At 34.6% G+C, this 19539-nt stretch overlaps 1 protein-coding gene across 1 annotated transcript in view; it reads right to left on the reverse strand.

Annotated features, from left to right (window-relative positions):
- Nucleotides 1–12999: 12999 nt before the first annotated feature.
- Nucleotides 13000–19539, reverse strand: part of LOC145243940 (carboxypeptidase E-like) — a 94519-nt gene continuing 87979 nt past the window's right edge. The window contains exon 9 of the mRNA XM_080107068.1: nucleotides 13000–13136. Within this exon, the coding sequence (XP_079963194.1) occupies nucleotides 13122–13136 (15 nt within the window). The 3' untranslated portion in view covers nucleotides 13000–13121. The remainder of the gene's footprint in view (nucleotides 13137–19539) is intronic.

Raw genomic sequence — 19539 nt, forward strand, 5'->3', positions numbered from 1 at the left:
TAGTAGTTTTTGATTTGAAAAATATTTAACTGACAATTATTTTTGCAGTAAGACAACAGAATATTTATTGGTAAAAATGTTTGGGGTTTTTTTTTTTGCACTTCAAACAAGACATATTTCCATATGGGACATAAGGGGCTACTATTTGGAATCGTGTCTAACAGGAGACTGTGGGGAGTTGAGCTGCGAGATATCTGTTCTAAATTTTGACTACTATATTTTATTGTTTTAAATTATTTCTCTGCTACACATTCTTCTGCTATTGAAATAGATGTCTTCAATGGATTCATTTTGCTATCGAAGTATTCCATCTCAATAACAATACTTGCAAACCCCCTCCCAGTGATATCTCTCGCTTCAATCAGGTCATTCAGTGCTTTCCGGGAATCCAATATTCAGCATTCAATTACGCATTGTTTAAGATGGCCTTTTATTCAGCAATGTGAGTTATTGTTATTTACTCGGATCGTGGATAACGCGAACCTGGCCTGGAGAACTTGATGGCATCAAGTTGGTGCATGAGTTCACATGTCGACTTGTGCAGCCTAGCACGAGTGGAAATGTCAATTGGGTTAAGGGCTACCACACACTATGTAACCCTAATATATAAAGAAGGGACACACGGAACTTTTTATTCAGAACGAGAGAATTAGACTCAGAATTAGAGAGTGAGAGACAGGGTTTAAGATTCAGAGGAGAGAATTTTGCAGTCAAGATGAGGAAACGAAAAAGAAGAACGAGATCTGAATTGATTCAGCGATGCAGAGGCTCTCCCAATAATAAGGAAGATCCTAAATAAAGCTTGTCTACAAATAATAATGAAAAAGTCGTGTTTTAAAAGCATGCATTATTTGATTTCCAGATTGAAGTGCAACCGTCGTGAGGGGCACCGACCGAAGAAAGGGGAAACATACTACATACAAATTATAAAAGACCCATTAAGCAACATTATAGTGTTACAAGAAAACAGGGCATAATGCAGACGTGGCCACCCCCTCTCTCTCCTTAAATTTTATTTTGAATATCTATCAGTCAGGCACAACCATTGCTATCGAGACATTTAGCAACGAAGTATCCACGGGTGAAACCCATGAAAGGAAGCGAGTTAGATACCCCCATCCCCATCCCTGCACAAAGTCATTTGTCAAGCCAAGACCACGACGAGAAATCATCCAGACACCCCACTTCCACCCAAAACGAAGCAGCGTGTGGGGAAAAAAAGAAGAGAAAAAAACTTTTAGCTGGAATTCCGTGCAAGAGAGAAAAAAAAACACCAGAGTCAGGCTAAAGAAATGAAGCTGATGATCACATCGCCAAACGAATGTCAACAATAAAAATGTGATTGACAGCAGTCAACATGATTCGTTTGATAAATTGGAAGTTCACTCAACTTTAAACTCATAACTCGAGCCGAAAAGGGAATATGTCAAATTCTGTGAATACGTCTTGGCTCAGAGATATTGGAATGGGATACATCCCCGATTTGGAGGACAACAAAAGACGAGATGAACACCAACAACGTGATTTATACGGTGAATTGGTGACCCTTTCAACTGAATCTTATTCCTCAAGCAGAAAACTACGAATTCACCTTGGCTTAGATATGTGGGAATGAGACGTCCCAACGTTGGTGGTTGAGAAATAAGCGAGAAGGAAAAATAATGGGAGGACAGGTGGATAAACAAACATTGGAAGGCACCAGATCGCACGTCAGCAATGCGAAATTGCCTTGCACCATAAACATCTGAATACTGACTTCACGAATACTTGATCATCGCTTGGATGCACGTCCTCCAGCTAAGTATTGTTCAATATCGCCCCCCATACTTCATAAATGTCGACTTGCTGGACCGAATTGTTTTTCTTATTTTGAATAATTTCTGCGGCCTCATATGACTGGACCATTATTTCACAGGAAGAAAAAAAAAGATAAAAAAGGAAGGAAAGAAAAGAGGCTATGTTTTTCTGAACAGTTTTCTTTACTGTTGACACCCCCACCTTCTTTTTGACCCGTTGGACACTGTCTGCATGTTTTCTTTTATCATCCCGTTTTAATATTTTGTCTTGGTTGTTGAATTTTAACGCACAATAAATGACATGTATATAATATATATACAGGGTGACCCCCAAAAAACAAAAACATAGAAAGTATATCTAGAACATATGCTGTAGAACGGAGAAAAAAAGGCCAAAAACCCTAGTGTTTTGATGTGATGTTTTGAATATAATAAACTAGTTATGACCAAAGTTTCATTTCATTCGGATAAAACACTAAGAAACGGGGCCTAATTAAAGCTGGGGCCCGTTTTTTTTTGGGGGGGCGGGTCACCCTGTATGACCCTGTTGTTCCGTAATTCATTGCCTGGTATTTCGTCAACCGTGAATCTCGTAAGAACATTTCACGGTGGAGTTACTGTCCAGATTCTGGGTAAAGTGCTACTTGGCCGTGATCATTCTAGGGTTGGTATATTACATTTTTTTTATATACACGATACGTTTCAGGGATAGATTTACCAGATCATTTGTAACTGAGGAATTGTCCATCGCTTCAGTGAATGCTTTAGTGAATGCTATCATCGAAAGACTTTCCTAAATATGCTCTTTTTTCAGCATCCATTTTCCTATGAATGTACATAAAATCAACAAAGAAAAAGTTTACAAGCCAAAAGCTTCTGTAAACTTAAAACAAATATAAATATGAATATTTAGATAGTAATCCCAACCAAATAAAAAAAAAGTTCAATACAATCAAAATAGAAAATAGAACACAATTTAAGATTGTAAATTATACTTTACTTGAATTTATTGTTCGACAGGATACTCAAATTAGAATATTAAGATTCCTTAATGCGCAGAGTTTCAAAGAAATTTCTCATCAAAGGGAAGATATTAACAAATGAATAGTATAGCAAAACTATGAATTTGCTGGTACTGGCATATATTGAAACTGTATTATATGAAAAGTAACCATAAATGCAAAAAAAAAAAAAAGGAAAAGTTTTAGTGCAAAGAGTTCATAAAATGGGGGAAACAAATGAAAAATAAAAAAGTGAATTAAAGATTTAAAGTCCAGATAAAAGGATATGGTGTGGTTAACTATTTTCAAGACAAAATGATCATAAGAAGTTGGATTAGCAAGCAGTCGAGAGATAAAGATTATTTTGAATCGTTAAAGTTTCTTTTCACTTAGGCATAGTGGAACCGACATAACAAATATTCCATGCCCGTTTAAAAAATTTAGTAATGATGGAAAACTTGGTTTCAAAATACAACGGAAGTAAAATACAACAATAAATATAAAAAAAATTGTGTTTTCATGTCTCAGACATATTGTTCTTGAAATAATTAGGTTGTGCATCAAAATGCCACATTTGAACATATGCATAGACGTAACGGATGTGAACTAGACAGCAAGCGTGATTTTTGAGTAAATAGAAAAAAAAAGAATGGAAAAAATATTGTCACTAATATAGACATAATCTTAATAGCAATACCAGTACAAATAATAACTTGTGGGACCTGTGGAAATTATACAGGGGGCTCATTCGAATGTAATATATTGATGTTGGCATTCTGTAGATGTTCAGCATAAATGGAGACGCTCTGATCTTATTGTAGCTCTTTTGTTAAAACTGCAAAGTATTTATCTAAGCTAGTAGGGACGCCTGACGTAGCCTGGTCGTAAAGTATGCTTAAATATATTTTAATTCTTGCAGATTTCGTATATATTATTATAGAGTCAATTTTCTATCGATTTTTATATATTATAAAGTTGCAATTTCAAAAATAAAAAAAAATATATCCATATGACTTGAGTGCATTAGCTTGAATCGAAACGAAACCAAAACTTATGAAATATATATATACAGTCCTGGTCAAAATCATGAGACCACTTAAGAAAGTAAGCGTTTACACATATTATCGAATTTTTTGCCAAAAGGGAAAATATGATGGAAAAAAATTGAAATCGGCTTCATTCAAAGCCTTAACCCTGATCTAATAATTATTTTTTAAAAAACAAACATTTTCACCTGGTCAAAATGATAAGACCACTGATAATTTTTCTAACAAAAGGCAATTATAAATTACTAAAAGGGTCTCAGTATATAGTATAGCTTTCATTATTACGAATTACTTCAAAAATTCTCTTCAGCATGCTTGCGACTAAGTTTTTTTATCAGTTGCGAAGGAATTTTATCCCATGTACTGAAAACTGAATCAGAAAGTTCCTTTATCGAATCATACTGGGTTCCATCCTTGAACACTTCTTTTGCCATCCATCCCCAAAGATTTTCAATGGGATTGAGGTCCGGAGAACATGCTGGATGATCTAACAATTCTATATTATTTGAAGAAAAGTATTCTCGTGCTTGTCGAGAAGTGTGTATCGCAGTGTTGTCTTGCTGGAAAATCCAATTTCTTCCACACAGACGGGGAAATGTACTTCAATGATGTTTGCCGGCCTTTCACTCCTTGCAACTTTAGGGTCCCAGCTGACGAGAAAGCACCCCAGATCATTAAAGACCTTCCTCCACTATGCCGAGTTGAAAAAGTCTCTTTGGGCAAATTTTTATCATGCCAATAGTGTTGAAATCCATCTGGACCATCTAGATTAAACTTTTTCTCATCGGAGAAAATTACATTTTCCTACTTCTCTTCATCCCAAGTCTGGTATTTGGTGGCATATTTAAGTCGGCTAGTTTTGTGCTGTTCAAGAAAACGTGGTTTCTGCAGTCGCTTTAAATGATTGAAACCCTTCATTTTCAGATGCCTTCTGATGGTTTTAGGACTACATTCTGCTGCCGTTTGGCTTTTCAATCGACTTGAGCTCATACTGGAGTTTTTTTTTAACTTCTTCTGATATGGTGATCCAGTGATGGGGTTATTTTTTTTTTGGTCGACCTGGACTCTTTTTGTGCTCATATTGATCTGGATTTCTTAAAAAATTTGTGATGACCGTTTTACTACGATTCACTTCGTTTGGCATGGATCTATGGGAGAGTCCACCACTATTAAGCTCAAAGATCCTTCCTCTCTCAAACTCTGATAATGGTTTCCCTTTTGCCATTAATAATTTAGTAAGATGTTTTTTTTATCCACTAACAAATTGCTTTTAGTAACAAAGAAATCTTTTCGTCTTCATTTTTTCAAAACTAGCCGATTTTATTAAAGTGCTCTTATTATTTTGACCAGGTGAAAATGTTTGTTTTATAAAAAATAATTATTAGATCAGGGTTAAGGTTTCGAATGAAGCAGATTTCATTTTTTTCCATCATATTTTCCCTTTTGGCAATGGTTTCAACCATTTGTTTGATTAAAAATTCGATATTATGCATAAACGCTTACTTTCTTAAGTGGTCTTATGATTTTGACTAGGACTGTATATATATATATATATATATATATATATATATATATATATATATATATATATATATATATAACTTCAGCTATAATCGAAACCAAAACCAAAACTTATGATGTCAAATTATTTATTACAAGAAATGGAAGTCCATCTATAAGATGAATCTTACCTGTCTATTTAAATGTATGTATATATGTTTGTATGTCTGCCTAAAACTTCTGACAGAGGCAACGAGATCAGTATCATTTTGAAGTTCGACCGTTCAGACGACAAATATGGAAAAATTAGTTAAAAGCATTAATTCCTTCACACTCAACTGAGCACTTTTCTACAAGGAGGGGTCGCTTTTTTTTTGCCGATATTTTCGCAAGTGAACCGCTCTTTTCGATTGACTAGCCTTAATTTGAACATTTGTCACTTCTGGTTTGACGATGACACAACAGCAAAGACGTCACTTTTTTTTTCACGTTTTTTTTCCTCCTTTGTGGTATGGGTTCGAGCCTGCCTGCCTACTACTACTTTTTTTTTTTTTTTTTGCTCAACACACACACCTCCAAACACTCAGGTAGCGTTGTGCACCCAGGCTAGTAACAATTAAATGACAGTCACTTGGGTGTAAGTGTGACACACAAAATAATTAACACACACTCTATCCTATTAATATATAGATTAGATGTGACACGGGCTAAAAAAGAACTTCAATTCCCTTTTTCTTTGTAACAAGGACATTTATTTCCTCATTGTTATGGCTGTGATGTCACTCACGTGATCTCGAATGTTATCTCGATCCATACTACACGTCTCTCTTGTGATTGTCCTCTTTCTCCTTTTTAAATCTTTTTTTTTTCTATACCAGTGACGTCATTCCGCACACATTTGCAGTTACACGTCTGCACTTCATTACATTACTTTCTACCGAATGACTTTGACAACAAGAAAGCTGTACCTGACTTACTGATTAACAGACATGGAACAAATATAACTACAACAGACCCTATGTTTTCAGTGGCATCCGTTAGTCTGGACGATTCCCAGATAACCGTCCATTACTTTTTTCTGGAATTTTGCCACAAGTTGTACTTCAATATGTAGATGTGCGCAACAATAAATCTTTTTTTAACAAAATTCTTGTTACGCCCCCAGGAGCTCAAAAGGGGTCAAAAATACACCAAAATGGCAAAAAATGACACTTTTGGCCCCATAACTTTTTATCCGTCCATTAGATTTCACTGAAGCTTGGCCAAAATGTGAAGGCAATTGTTCCTAATATACATTCAGTATCGCTGACCCTGGCAAAATTCTGGTTTGCTTCCCCCAGGGGCTGGACTTGGTCGTTTTTGTTTATAAAAATTGAAAACAAAAAAAAATACCTCACAAACCACGACTTACTCATTTCTGGTCATCCATCCCTCGCATTTCACTCATAGAGGGGGACCATGTACGCATGGCTTGTTATTGACTGTTGGCAAAATTAACAAAGATGCCACCACGATGAATGTCTACAGCAAAATCATGAAAATGTGAGAATTCATCTGTACTCAAATCGACGACAGAGAAGCATTTAAACACTTACAAGAAGAAAATTTTGATTTTGCCATTGCAAACCTTTTATTTTTCATGAAATGTGTATTTTTAATTAATACTATATCAAGATCCCATATGCAGTGGTGTAGCAAGTGGGTGTGGGGACTGCGGAGGATGTGGTCTGCGCCGGGCGGTACGTGCCAGGGGACGGCATTTTTAGAGGGTAAAAAAAAAAAATAAATAGATAAAAAAATTTAAGCTAACAAAAAACTAAAATTTTTTGCAGAAAAGGTTGTAAAACATCGGGACTTTTAGAGATATCGGAATCAGAAAAATATGTCCCTATTTTATGAGCGGCACACATCAGGGGTGGCATTTTGAGAAGTTAAAAATAGAAAATAGGAAAAATAAATAAAAGCTAACAGAAAATCGGATTTTTTACAAAAAGGTTGAAAAAATTGGAACTTTTGGAGGTATCGGAATCAGAAAAATGTGTCCCTATTTTATGAGCGGCCCATGTCAGAGGGCGGCATTTCCTAGTCTCACACAAAAACACACGTTCCCATTTCAAGCCACTTTTCTTGTCATAAACATACGCGCACACGTACACACACGTACATATATTCACGTTCGCGTATATACACTCACATTCACATGTATACACACACACGCTAACGTATACACATGTACTCACATACGCGCACATGTACGCACACATGGACAACGTCACTTCCCCTTTCCAAGGAAATCCACACATGCGCAAAAGACCACCGGAAACAACTATAAAAGTAAGAGACAAGCTGTTTCCTACCCTTTTCAATTCGGCTTCCGAGCTGAGAGGTTCGACGAACCATTCGCCCCTTTCGGGGCGTGCGCCCATGCACGTCACGTCCACTGCTACTATGTATGGGGCAAGAGTTAACAAACAGTATGTACACCTTACACGTTTTCTATCTCCATGGCCTGGATTGACTTTTTCTCATTTTCTCTCTTTCTCTATACTACAATAGACTTTTCTTCTCACCAGCTAACAGCGAGAGACGCACACCAAACTGGATTGACTTTCTCTCTTTCCCTCTCTACGACAATAGACTTTCCTTCTCACCAGTAAACAGTGAGAGACGCACACCAAACTAAACACGTGTAGTACCCTTTTCTTTCATTTGTTTCTTCACAAAATAAATCCTAGTTCGTTTAATTCAAGTAAACGCGTTGTTCGTTCCTTCCTCAAAGCAATTCATTTTTCCTTTCTCAATGCATTCTATTTTTCATATTTTGTACGATTGGTGGATGTATAATATATCCACCAGTCCACTACACCCTATTTTACGAGCGGCACATGTCAGGGGCGGCATTTTGCCAGGGTAAAATTAGAAAATAGAAAAAAATAAATAAAAGTTAACAAAAAATCTGAAACCTACCTGAATCATTTATTGGTGTTTTACAGTAGTTTTAAACGCTCTTTATTTCACCTTTTAAATATTAACTTTTTAAGAGTCGTAAGAATTCAAAAAGGCGAAACATGCCCCCCTCTTCGTCTTCGTGAAGCAGGAGCAAGGAGCTTGTTTTCAGATTTGTTTTCGCGCACATGTTTGAAAACTGAACCGCTCCAAAATAGAAAATAAAATACTCAACAGAATGGAAGAGTGGTCAAAACATGTATAACACTTAAAATAGAAAATAAAATGAAAGACTTTTTCCCCGTAAGTTTCTTGTATTAGGATGGGGGAGTAGTGACGAGTCTCTTTCTATATAGATGTATATATATATATATATTTTTAGGGTTAGGTATCTCAAAAAATCATTTTATGGGGAGGGGCATATATGACCTTTTGTGGTACTAGTACAGAACAACACAAGAAGGTGCTTATGCAGAGAAATGCCGTGCTATTTTTAAAAATAGAATTTTTAAATTTTTTTCAGAATATTTGCGTGAATTTCCAAAGAAGGTACCGTAATGAAGAGAATGAAGGAGAGTGGTGCGGCATTCCGTAAAAAGCGAAAAACAAAAGTAGAGGAAGCAAAAAGCATAAAGGCACACTGTTGAAATTCATGGAAAAGACTTCTCTGGCTGAAATGGCCGAAACAAAAGTCGAAAATCATGTTGAAACCGAAGATGAAGTTTATATTACTAACACTGATACTGTTACTTTGGAAGTCGACATTGACAGTGTTGATACATCAAAAACTGTCAATGATGATGACGCGCCTGAAGTTGAAGAATTGGAAAGGTAATCACTAGTTGGCGCGAAAACATACACTGCAACCGATTTTACAGATGTTGGTTTATGGCCAGTTGGGATTAATCGTAAAATTCGCGCTATGCTTGTTTGGCAGGGATCTGCCGCTGTGCAGCATTTTGATCATGAATTCAAAGAAGTAGTCCGACTAGGAACAAAAACAAAAGGCGACGTTAAAATGATTCTATCGAGAATTGCGACGTTAAAATGATTCTATCGAGAATTGCGCAACGGTGAGAAACTTTTGAGAACTTGGATGGTGTATTCTCCTTCCAGAGAAGCCTTATTTTGCTTCTGCTGCAGACTGTTTTCAAGTGGACTGACGGGTTTTTCTCCTGAAGTGGGTTTTACGAATTGGTGGAAATTAAACCCAAAAGTATATGAACATGAAGTTAGCACATCTCATGCTTAAGCGTTTCTTCATTGGAAGGATCTAGAGATCCGACTTACTGAAGGGAAGGTAGTTGACAAAGTAGAGCAATATCTTATTAAGAAGGAAACTAAGAAGTGGTGGGAAATTCTAGCTAGATTGCTGGACATCATCAAGTTTTTCGCCAAGCAGAATCTGACACTACGAAGTCACTGTGAAGACATCCATAATGATGAAAGAGATCAAGAAAACAAAGGGAATTTTTTAGAATTGGTAAATTTATTGGCCAAGTATGACACTGTGCTCCGTGAAAATTTGGTGAAAGTTAATCTGGGAAAGAAAATCGCTACTTCTTATCTGGCACCAAAAATTCAAAATGAATTTATGAGCATTTTGGAAAAGCAGGTGAGAAAGAAAATCATCGATCAGATCAAGGAAAGCAAATACTTTTGCATAGTTTTTTATAGTACTCCTGATGTATCTCACAAACACCAGATGAGTGAGGTGTTGCGCTATGTAAAAATTGATGAAAATAAAGTGACAGTGGAGGAGTCGTTTCTCTGCTTCATCGAGACAAAAGGTAAAAGCACAGAGGACATTTCTAAACTAATTTTGAGAGAACTGGAGAACGATGGTGACTGTATTGGCCAGGCATTTGACAATGCTGCTATTATGGCAGCCCATCGATCGGATGTGTAGCAATGAATCTCCGAAATCAACCCAAAAGCTCTATTTGTGCCATGCACTAACCATTCATTAAATCTGGCTTGTGTACAATGCTGCTTCTGTAGCGATTCACTATTACATTTTTTAGCATACTCGTTCTTTTCTGCATTTATACATCGCTGGGATGTCTTGATTCAGTTGACCGGTCTAAGTATCAAGCAGACTGTGAAAACTAGATGGAGTAGTCGAGTAGATGCTATAAATGTTTGGTAAAAAAATTATTGGAAGTCGTCATTACCCTATAACAGCTCACAAAAGAAGGAGACAATGCAACCACAAGATCAGATGCATCTATAATTTTCAACTCGGTATTGTCACTTCCATTTCTTTTATTTCTGAGCCTTTGGAAAACGATTCTCCCAGAAATCAATGATGTCCAGAAGTATCTTCAAGAAAAGGGTTGGATCTGCAACAAAGTTCTGTCAGGCTGACGGCGTTGAGAGATTGCCTTCTTCAAAATAGAGAAAATATGGTGGACACTGCAATAGACGAGTCAAAAAACTCTGCTCTGAAATGGGGATACGCATGGAGCATCGTATCCACAAAGAGAAACGAATGGGTGGTGGACGATTGACTGACGCAGCACTGGGGTTTGATACTGAGTTGAGACAGAAATGCTGTCTGTCATAGACAGGTTGACTGACGAAAAACTTGCAGATTTCAACACGTTCACAGTCTTGCAAGTAATTAAGCTTTTCTTACACCGTCAAATCTGCTTGATGATAATTACGATTGCCAGCTTGGTGAAATTGACGAAGATATAGAAAAAGATAAATTCTTTGCCGAAAGGAAGATATTACAGTATTTTGTGAAAGCTTCAGGAAAAGACAAAATCAATGGACCTCTTGAACTTTTGAACTTTATACAAAGATACCACCTTGGGGATTCTGCCTCGAATATTGTGATCTTACACATTTTCCTTACCCAAGCTACTAGCACTGCCAGTTGTGAGCGCTCTTTCTCGAAACTGAAGCTCTTAAAAAACTACCTTCGATCAAAAATGCGCCAGACAAGGCTTACAGACTTGGTAATCCTGCTTCATAGAGAGGGAACTTGTCGATAGAGTGAATTATGATAGAGTTACTGATAACTTTACCAAAAAAAAAAAAAAGCGCAAAAACTATGTTTGTAAATTTTTAACCGACTTGATGCCTTGCGATAGTTCTTTCACAAAAAAATAAATTAATAGACTTATTTTCAATTCATAAATGCATTTACTTAAAAAAAATTAAAACTATTTTTAGAAGGATTGAAACATTATTAACAACAAATTTCTTAAATTTTGCACTTAAACCGAGTGATTACACACACGGGTTTCAAAAAGCACGGATACATGACGTTTTTTTTTTCTCTTCAGGAGGCTCAACTTCTTAATAATAGCATTATGAAAAAAAAGAAAAGAAAACTACCTCGGACTATCCTCTCTTTGATATAACCACGTTATTTGGCGAAAATTCGAACTTTAACAACAACAAAAAAGTAAATAAAAATGATTTTATCATTTCATAACATTTTCAGGTGTCCAAATGTTCTCATTTAAATTTATTATTATATTTGTTTGTGTAGCCAATTAATTTAATTTAACATTTTTTTATAATTTGAATAATACGTTTTTGTTTTGAAAAAAATATTTGGTTTCTTGTGTTTCATATTATTTTTAATGCGTCATCAACCTTTTCTACTATGTAGTACCATCGTTTTTGGTTCATCATAGTTTGCTAGCTGATTACATTTCCAAAACGCTGTCAAAGATTTCTTACAGTGAGGCTGAAGACCACCCAAAAAATCAGAAATCCTTCATGGAGAATTCTGATTTCATCTTAAATTTCCCCAAACTGAATATGTTAAATTTTATCCAGATTGATGAGCTCATAACAAAAGCACCCAAACCTCTACCAATAGAACTAAAAAAAAATTCTTTTAATGATGCTTCTGATGGAGTTATTGTGATGTCTTTTGATTCAGTTTTCAAATCAAATACACATATCAAAGAATTATTCATATCGGTTTTCTTAAAACTCAAGCAGCAGGAAAAATAATGATACAAAGAGAGTGAACAACATCTGGATATAACCATGGTTACCATAAAATGATGCTTTGATCCATCCTTACACCAATCTTGTCTATCATTGTAGAAATAATGGCGTGTTTGAAATTCCTTTGCAGTGTCTCCCACATTCAAGCAGCCAATTCCATGAAAGAAACTTGACCATTTTCATATTGGTCCATCTTTGTTAGTTGCTTTGTTAACAGAAAAAATTATCTTTGAAGCGATCCAGGATGTCGTCACTGATTTAACGTTTGCCGGAAATATCACGCATCTTTTGCGAATCTTTTATTCTCACCCTGAAACGCCAGCCAAACATGCTGCTTCTTGGGTTTTATTTTTTTTTACTTGGATGCGGGGGGGGGGGGGCACCACTTATCAAGGCCCAAAAGCCACTTGAGGATAAAGGTCAATAAATGTAAGGTGGTAGTGTAGTAATCATTAATGATATAAATTGGGTAAAATGTCGATTATTTATGGGGACGGCTCAATAAGAACTTGTTTACATTGCATTTGAATGCTACCATGTTGTATTTAACCAAGAAGCAGGCCAGCAGAACAGTGTTCCACAGGCAGGCAATTCTGGTAAAGAAGCTTTGTTCATGACGGATTTTCCATGAACAAAGAATAAGTCTAATTTGGTCTTCTGAAATGAATTTACACCTCCAGAAGGTTGGAATGTAGACCCCCTATGTTGGAAAGGGAGTCCTGGTATTATAGATTCACATTATAGTTGGAAGAATTGGATTTAATTGCACCTTTTGTTTTGATAATTTTCATGCTGGGATTGTAAAAATTTATGCAAGAAAACAAAGCGGATGGCAAATTGCATTGTTATGGTGACTGAACTTATGCATTTATGAGCTGAAAAAAAGATAAAAGAGAAAATAGTTAAACACGGGAAGAAATCATCAAAATGAGAAATTTACTGATGTCATTCCGATCACCAACGTCTTCAGAAAAAGGGAATTAATTTTAATTTCATTTTATGATATCTCGTGTATTTTATCTCCATATATGTGTGTGTGTGTGTGAGGGGGAGGGTGATAATATTAAAAAAACAATTCTTTTACAGAGTTGAAATCGATTCTTTTGGAAATCAATTTCCAAAGCTAAAATGTAGCTCAATATTCAGACTTTTAAATATTTGTAACAGAGATACAAATAAATAAGACCGAATGGAAGAAAGTATTAATAATTTGGTGCCAAATGTAAATATTTATCTACTATATAAATATAATAATATATATCTATATAAATATTTATATATATCTATATAATAAAATTTGCACATGGGGATCCTGACAGCAATTATCAAGGTTACATTTTGAGCAATTTTTTTTACCCCGTCCCCACTCACAAAATGGCATGTCTATTTTAGAAAGCCGTTCCTAACATAGGGAGGTTGGCAGTGTCCATTCTGAAAACCGTTCTGAGTATGAGGAGGTGGGGGTTGCGCAACAGCAACAAAAACAGCCATACTTTAGTTTTTTACGGGGGGGGGGGGTGCTTCCATCGGGCAATGGCAGTTAATGGAGCCTGCTAGTTTTTTTTATATTTCCTCAGGTATTCTACTTGAGTCTTGTATTGAATTTTAAGAATCTATGCAGTGAGCCGTTTGATATGCAAGCAATTGTTTTATGAACATTCAAATTTGAATTTTGTGTGATTCAAAATTTGTTTTGATGGGTGTCACCTCTATTTCACCATTGCCTTTTGGTGTTGATTTTCTGAACATTTAAAGATTTTGTGGCGATTGAATCGCAAAGTGATTCCTACAAATGCAAAAAAAAACAAAAAAAAAAAAAACAAATAGCTCCAATTGCTGCACTCTTTCTTTCTCCGCTTTGTTTGAAATTTGCTTTCCTTTTAACTCCAAAAACAAATTCATTTTCACAGGGACTTGAAAGTATTTCAACCAATGAAAGTCGTTTCAATGTCAAAACCAACACACATATACGGTGCCAAATACTTACATACGTATATTATTTACACATGCATATTCACATTATAGGCATATTAACCCACACATTTCTATTTATTCAACAATATTTATCCAACACCTGAATTTGCCCTATGAAAATTTACTAATTGAAAATAATTTTCATATCCGTATAGAATTATAGATATAAAATGTTTTGCTATTGTTTTGTCCGGGAGAATGATGTCATTTGTTGCTAGTCATAAGGATTAGCAAGCACACTTCGTTTGCACATAAGAACTATTAACAGAAAAAAATGATAACTTTACAAGAACGATATTGTTTTTAATGTCAGTCCACCATCTTACTTTGTTCTGTCTCTCGTCTGCCCAAGGGAGACAACCTTATACTTTTAAAGTTATTTCCTTTTATTTCCGCTTATATCCTGGTAAAATGAAAGACTTTTTTGGCGACTGTAGCATAATCTGTAAACCCACTCTACTAAAATGATTCATTTTTAATGATTTAAATTTATTACCTGTTGCCTGCTGCATGGAGTGTTTTGCCATATTCTGATGGTTTATATGAGCTGCTGATGCAACTATGCCGACGCAACATCTGTAATGTGGCCGTTACACTCTCGGACCCCTACACTGTCTGGTACTGTCAAAAAGGAACAAACAAAAAGAAACAAAAATCCGACACGGCTTTTTTTTTCTGTTTTAGCAAAAGGCATTTTTATCACCATTACTTTCCAAACAATGCCTGCTTTTTTCTTTTTTTTTTTTTTTTTTAACTGTTCGTTTTATCTAGCATAAGATTAACAAAACACTGCTGTCTCGATATCAGCTTAAGTCTTTCGCTGCCTCCACTGGGCCACACATCCATCTTGCTCGTCTACACTTTTCTTCTCTGCCCTCGTCACTTGGTGTATTTTCCCCCCTTTTTTCTTTTGACACAAACCTGCATACTCTTACGAATTTGCATATACACTCAAAACAGCTGCTGCTGCTGCTAATATCTTTGCAAGCCAGCGATTTTACAGCTCCTGCTGATATTTTCTCATGCGCTCGTACATACTCTGTTACACGTCCACAAAAAAAAAACAAAAAAACAAAGAAAAAACACACAAAAAACGCAAAAATAAAAACAAAATAAAAAATATGAATCATTCTCTGTATAAGTACCAAATGCATAAATAGCATCATTAAAAAAATTGAATTAACACCCCAAACAACGAGGGAAAGTTTTTTATTCAAACTGTATGCTAATAAATACAATGAAAGTACAGTAACAAGGTGTTAGTATTTTGTGAGACAATAAAATGCAGTGGGTATTTTTTGTTCTTTTTTTTTTGTATATTTATTAGTTTAATGATGTAAAATGTTTATTTAATACTTTTGTTCAGAAATAAGCAAAGAAATAAAAGATCAACAAATAAATCTTTGAGATAACGGAAATCAAGCAACAACTGCTTTGGTTAGACTGAACACAAACTCATACACATGCAAGCATATCACACACACACACACACATACTAAACTCACAAGCATATCATGCACACATACATATACATTTATTACTAATGGAGATTTCATATCTGTCTGTCTGAGGCTAAAATCACACTTCTATTGATTGCGTACTGTTGTACTTCCATTACAAGACATAAAAAGAAATTGTAGTATCTGTTGTCATACGACCATCTTCCCATGAATTACCAACTCCTTTGATGGAAGGAGTCATAATTTATATCAACAAGAAATCATCACAGTCAGTTGTTTATAAGCAAACTCAACACATTAGATACATACTAGCAAAATATGCAATTGGAGAAAAGGCATTTGTTTTGCTAGTATGTATGACAAACAAGAGAATAAATTTTTCAAAATCGCAACAAAGCCGAATCAAGACAGCAGATTTGGGACAAATAAAGGCATACATATCCTATCCAACTGATCCCAGTTGGTCATACTACAGATGATACTGTGAGACTGCAATAAAGTGTTAAACTAAGTACATTTTATTACGATTTTTACTTTTATCATTATATATGGGTAATTTCTGCTTCAAAAGAATTGAGCGCTTTCGGTTATCAGTATTGTAAAAAAAAAAAAATGTAAATAAATGAATAAGATCAGTTAAATATGATATAATTTCTCCCACTATAGATGACAGATTTCATACTTCAGTTGGTAGAGCACAGATGGCAATCACTGAGGTCCAGGTTTCAAACCTTGCTGTGTATAGCCATACTGATAAGTCAAAGAGATGAGGAAGAACGTGTTGATGCATATACATTATATTACACCCGACAACTCTTACGATTTTGTCATGAAGCTGATAATTTTTCTACTTTAATCTCCAGCTCTTACGATTTAGCGTCTAATTGTCCATTTGTTTTTCACATTCATTTCTAAATTTTAGACATGAATACTATCTTCTTTGTATTATTAATCATGGCATAATCACGTTGACACATAATCACGTTGACACATAATCACGTTGACACACCGTTCTCATTAGATCACCAAAGTTAAGCAACGTTGAGTCGGGTGGGTGACCATTTGGAAATACCAAGTGCTGTATGTAGGAGGATGTAGACACCGTCCTGCAAAAACTGTAAAAACCTAATGTTGTCATCTCCTCTGACTGGGATATAAATGTGGATGGGGGATGCTTGTAAATTTAATATTCCCTTGATATTTCTTCCTTTGGAGGAATCCGGCTCAATCCGTTTAATGGGAATGCCACTAGCATTGTTAGTAATTTGTCGGTACAGTCAACAGTGAAGATAAAAAAAAAAAATAAATAAAAAATAAACAAAAAAAAACAGTTAGTTCAGTAAATAAATCAGCTATTAAGGATGAGATGATGTTTTACTGTTATAGTACAAAGTAAGCAACCAGATATATGTTCTTCTTCTTCTTCTTCTTCTTCTTCTTCTATTATATAAAAGCGAAATGTGTGTGTGTGTTTGTGTGTGTGTGTGCGTTCGTATGTCCTCTAAAAACTTTTGCCATCCACATCAAACAGGCACGAGCGCGGTATCGTTAGAAAGAATGATCTCTCGGACATGTAATATCGAAAAATTGGAAAAAAAATCGTGAATTATTTCATTTAGAAATGTTTTGTTTGAAGGTGGGGGTCAGATAAAAACCTTGTCTTTGATGCGGTTTGCAAACTGCGCATGCATGAACCACCGTTATGTTCTTTCTTTTAAAAAGCTAAATTTGTGACGTGATAACATCTGTGTCCTCATGGTCCAATCAATAACGCATTCGCTTACTTTGTTTGTTTTTTTTAAATTAAAATATCATACTTAAGTGGATTTTATGACTAGGAAATGTCCCACCCCCTGCTAATTTTCAATAAAGTGTGGAAAAAGTACTGCTATAGAACATACTTGTATAGTTTGTATACCTTATATACTGTTCTCTGTTGTTATTGCAAGTTCACTACAAGTCTTCATATTGATTTTCTTAGTCAGACGTATGTTTTTTGCTTTTACAAGGCCAACATTTGCATGTGTTAGGGAGCCAATTGATTTAAACAGGATTTTTTAAAGCTAAAATTTCATCTATACACCACAACTGATCACGAAAGTTAATATTATTAATTTAATTAAAATTTAATGTTTTATTTATTTTTTTAAGCTTATAGCCTCCTTCAAATATCTTCAGATTTTTTATGAAATCTCCCGTCTTTTGCTCATTGGGGGGTTGACTGGTCTTATACACACACATACATGAATGAAAGGCAGAAAAGAAAAACAATTAAACACAGAAAGAAATAAAAGAGAGATTTGATCGATATATTGTTCACATTATCCTTATATATATATATATATATATATATATATAATCAGATACATAATAAAATCTGACACATACACACGTACTGTATACATGCATAACCCAGCAAATATACATGCACACATGTACACGTATACACACATACTGACATACATAGATAGTTCTTGCTTTATGAAGTATTTTTATTCGAATACAATTTTTTTTTTGCCAATAAATTACAGAGGAGAGATATTAAAATCAAAACTAAATATTTTTTAATATTTCCTTTCATACTGATAGTTTATTGGGAATAAAAATTTCATAAACTAAAAAAAAATCTATTGTACAATTTTTTTCTTTTCTAATAAAGTAATATATTTTGGAGGAAACTGTCTAATCAGGTTAAAAGTAGCAAATCTAATGCAAATCAGTTTTAACATAAACTGCATATCAGTTCAGAAATAATGGTTGAAAGAAATTAGTTTCCAAGGACATTTTTGTTGTAATATATTTTGACACTGATTCATATAAAAGAAATGCTCAAATAAATAAATAATTATAAATTTTCTTAAATCTTATTAGGGGCGAGGCACAATAATGCTAAAAAATAATCAATACTGTAAAATCTTCAAAATGGAGGGGGGAAAAAACAACATAATTCCTTATTCTTACATAAAGCATCTTCAGAAATAAAAGAATTCCTAGAAGTTAGAACTACCAATATGTGTGTGTGTGTGTGTGTGTGTGTGTGTGTGTGTGTGTGTGTGTGTGTGTGTGTGTGTGTGTGTGTGTGCAGATGGACAAAAATACTAAACAGAAAATTCTAGATAATTTTTATTGATAATGATTCCGGAAAATAAAACTAGCTTCCTGCCATTTTCATTCATATCTTAGAAAAACTAGCAACATTCAGTTTTTTATTTTTTTTTTCAACAATTCATCCAGGGTTCCAAGAACTGAAATCTGTTTACGGCAGCTAATTCGATTTATGTAAAATCATTTTTTTTTTTTTTTTTTGAATGATTGAATTAACAGACAAGATCACAATATACCTGGATACTGGATGAGTAATGTGACCTTGAATCGAAAAGCAGGAGATCTTTCCAAATTTACTTTAATGCTTAAATCTGTTGTAACTTTTGCATTCATCTTTAACAACATGCCAATTAAAAAACAATCGAGGGAATGTAACAAGAAATAATATTGAAATCGACTTTTCATAAAATGGCAGAAAGCAAAATTCACATCATCAGCAGAAATAATAATAATAATAATAATAATACAAAAACACAATAGAATTATAGTAATACAATTAGTTTGGATCGTGAGTACATTAATCATAAACAAAATTAGTAAAACTATACTTTAGGTGCGCATCTAAAAATTTGCATTTCCCAAACTGAAAATTTTTTCTTTTTTCTATTTTTTTCTTTAAATAGGGCGTTGGTGTTCTGGTTCTTTCTTAATGGAGGTACATGAACATAAATGAACCATAATACTTGATTTTTGCTTTTAAATTTTAATTCAAGACAGAAATTACTATTTGTCAGTTTAA

The sequence above is a fragment of the Euprymna scolopes genome, chromosome 22 (genome assembly GCF_053919585.1).
Source record: "Euprymna scolopes isolate OS-2025 chromosome 22, ASM5391958v1, whole genome shotgun sequence".
Classification (NCBI taxonomy): domain Eukaryota; kingdom Metazoa; phylum Mollusca; class Cephalopoda; order Sepiida; family Sepiolidae; genus Euprymna; species Euprymna scolopes.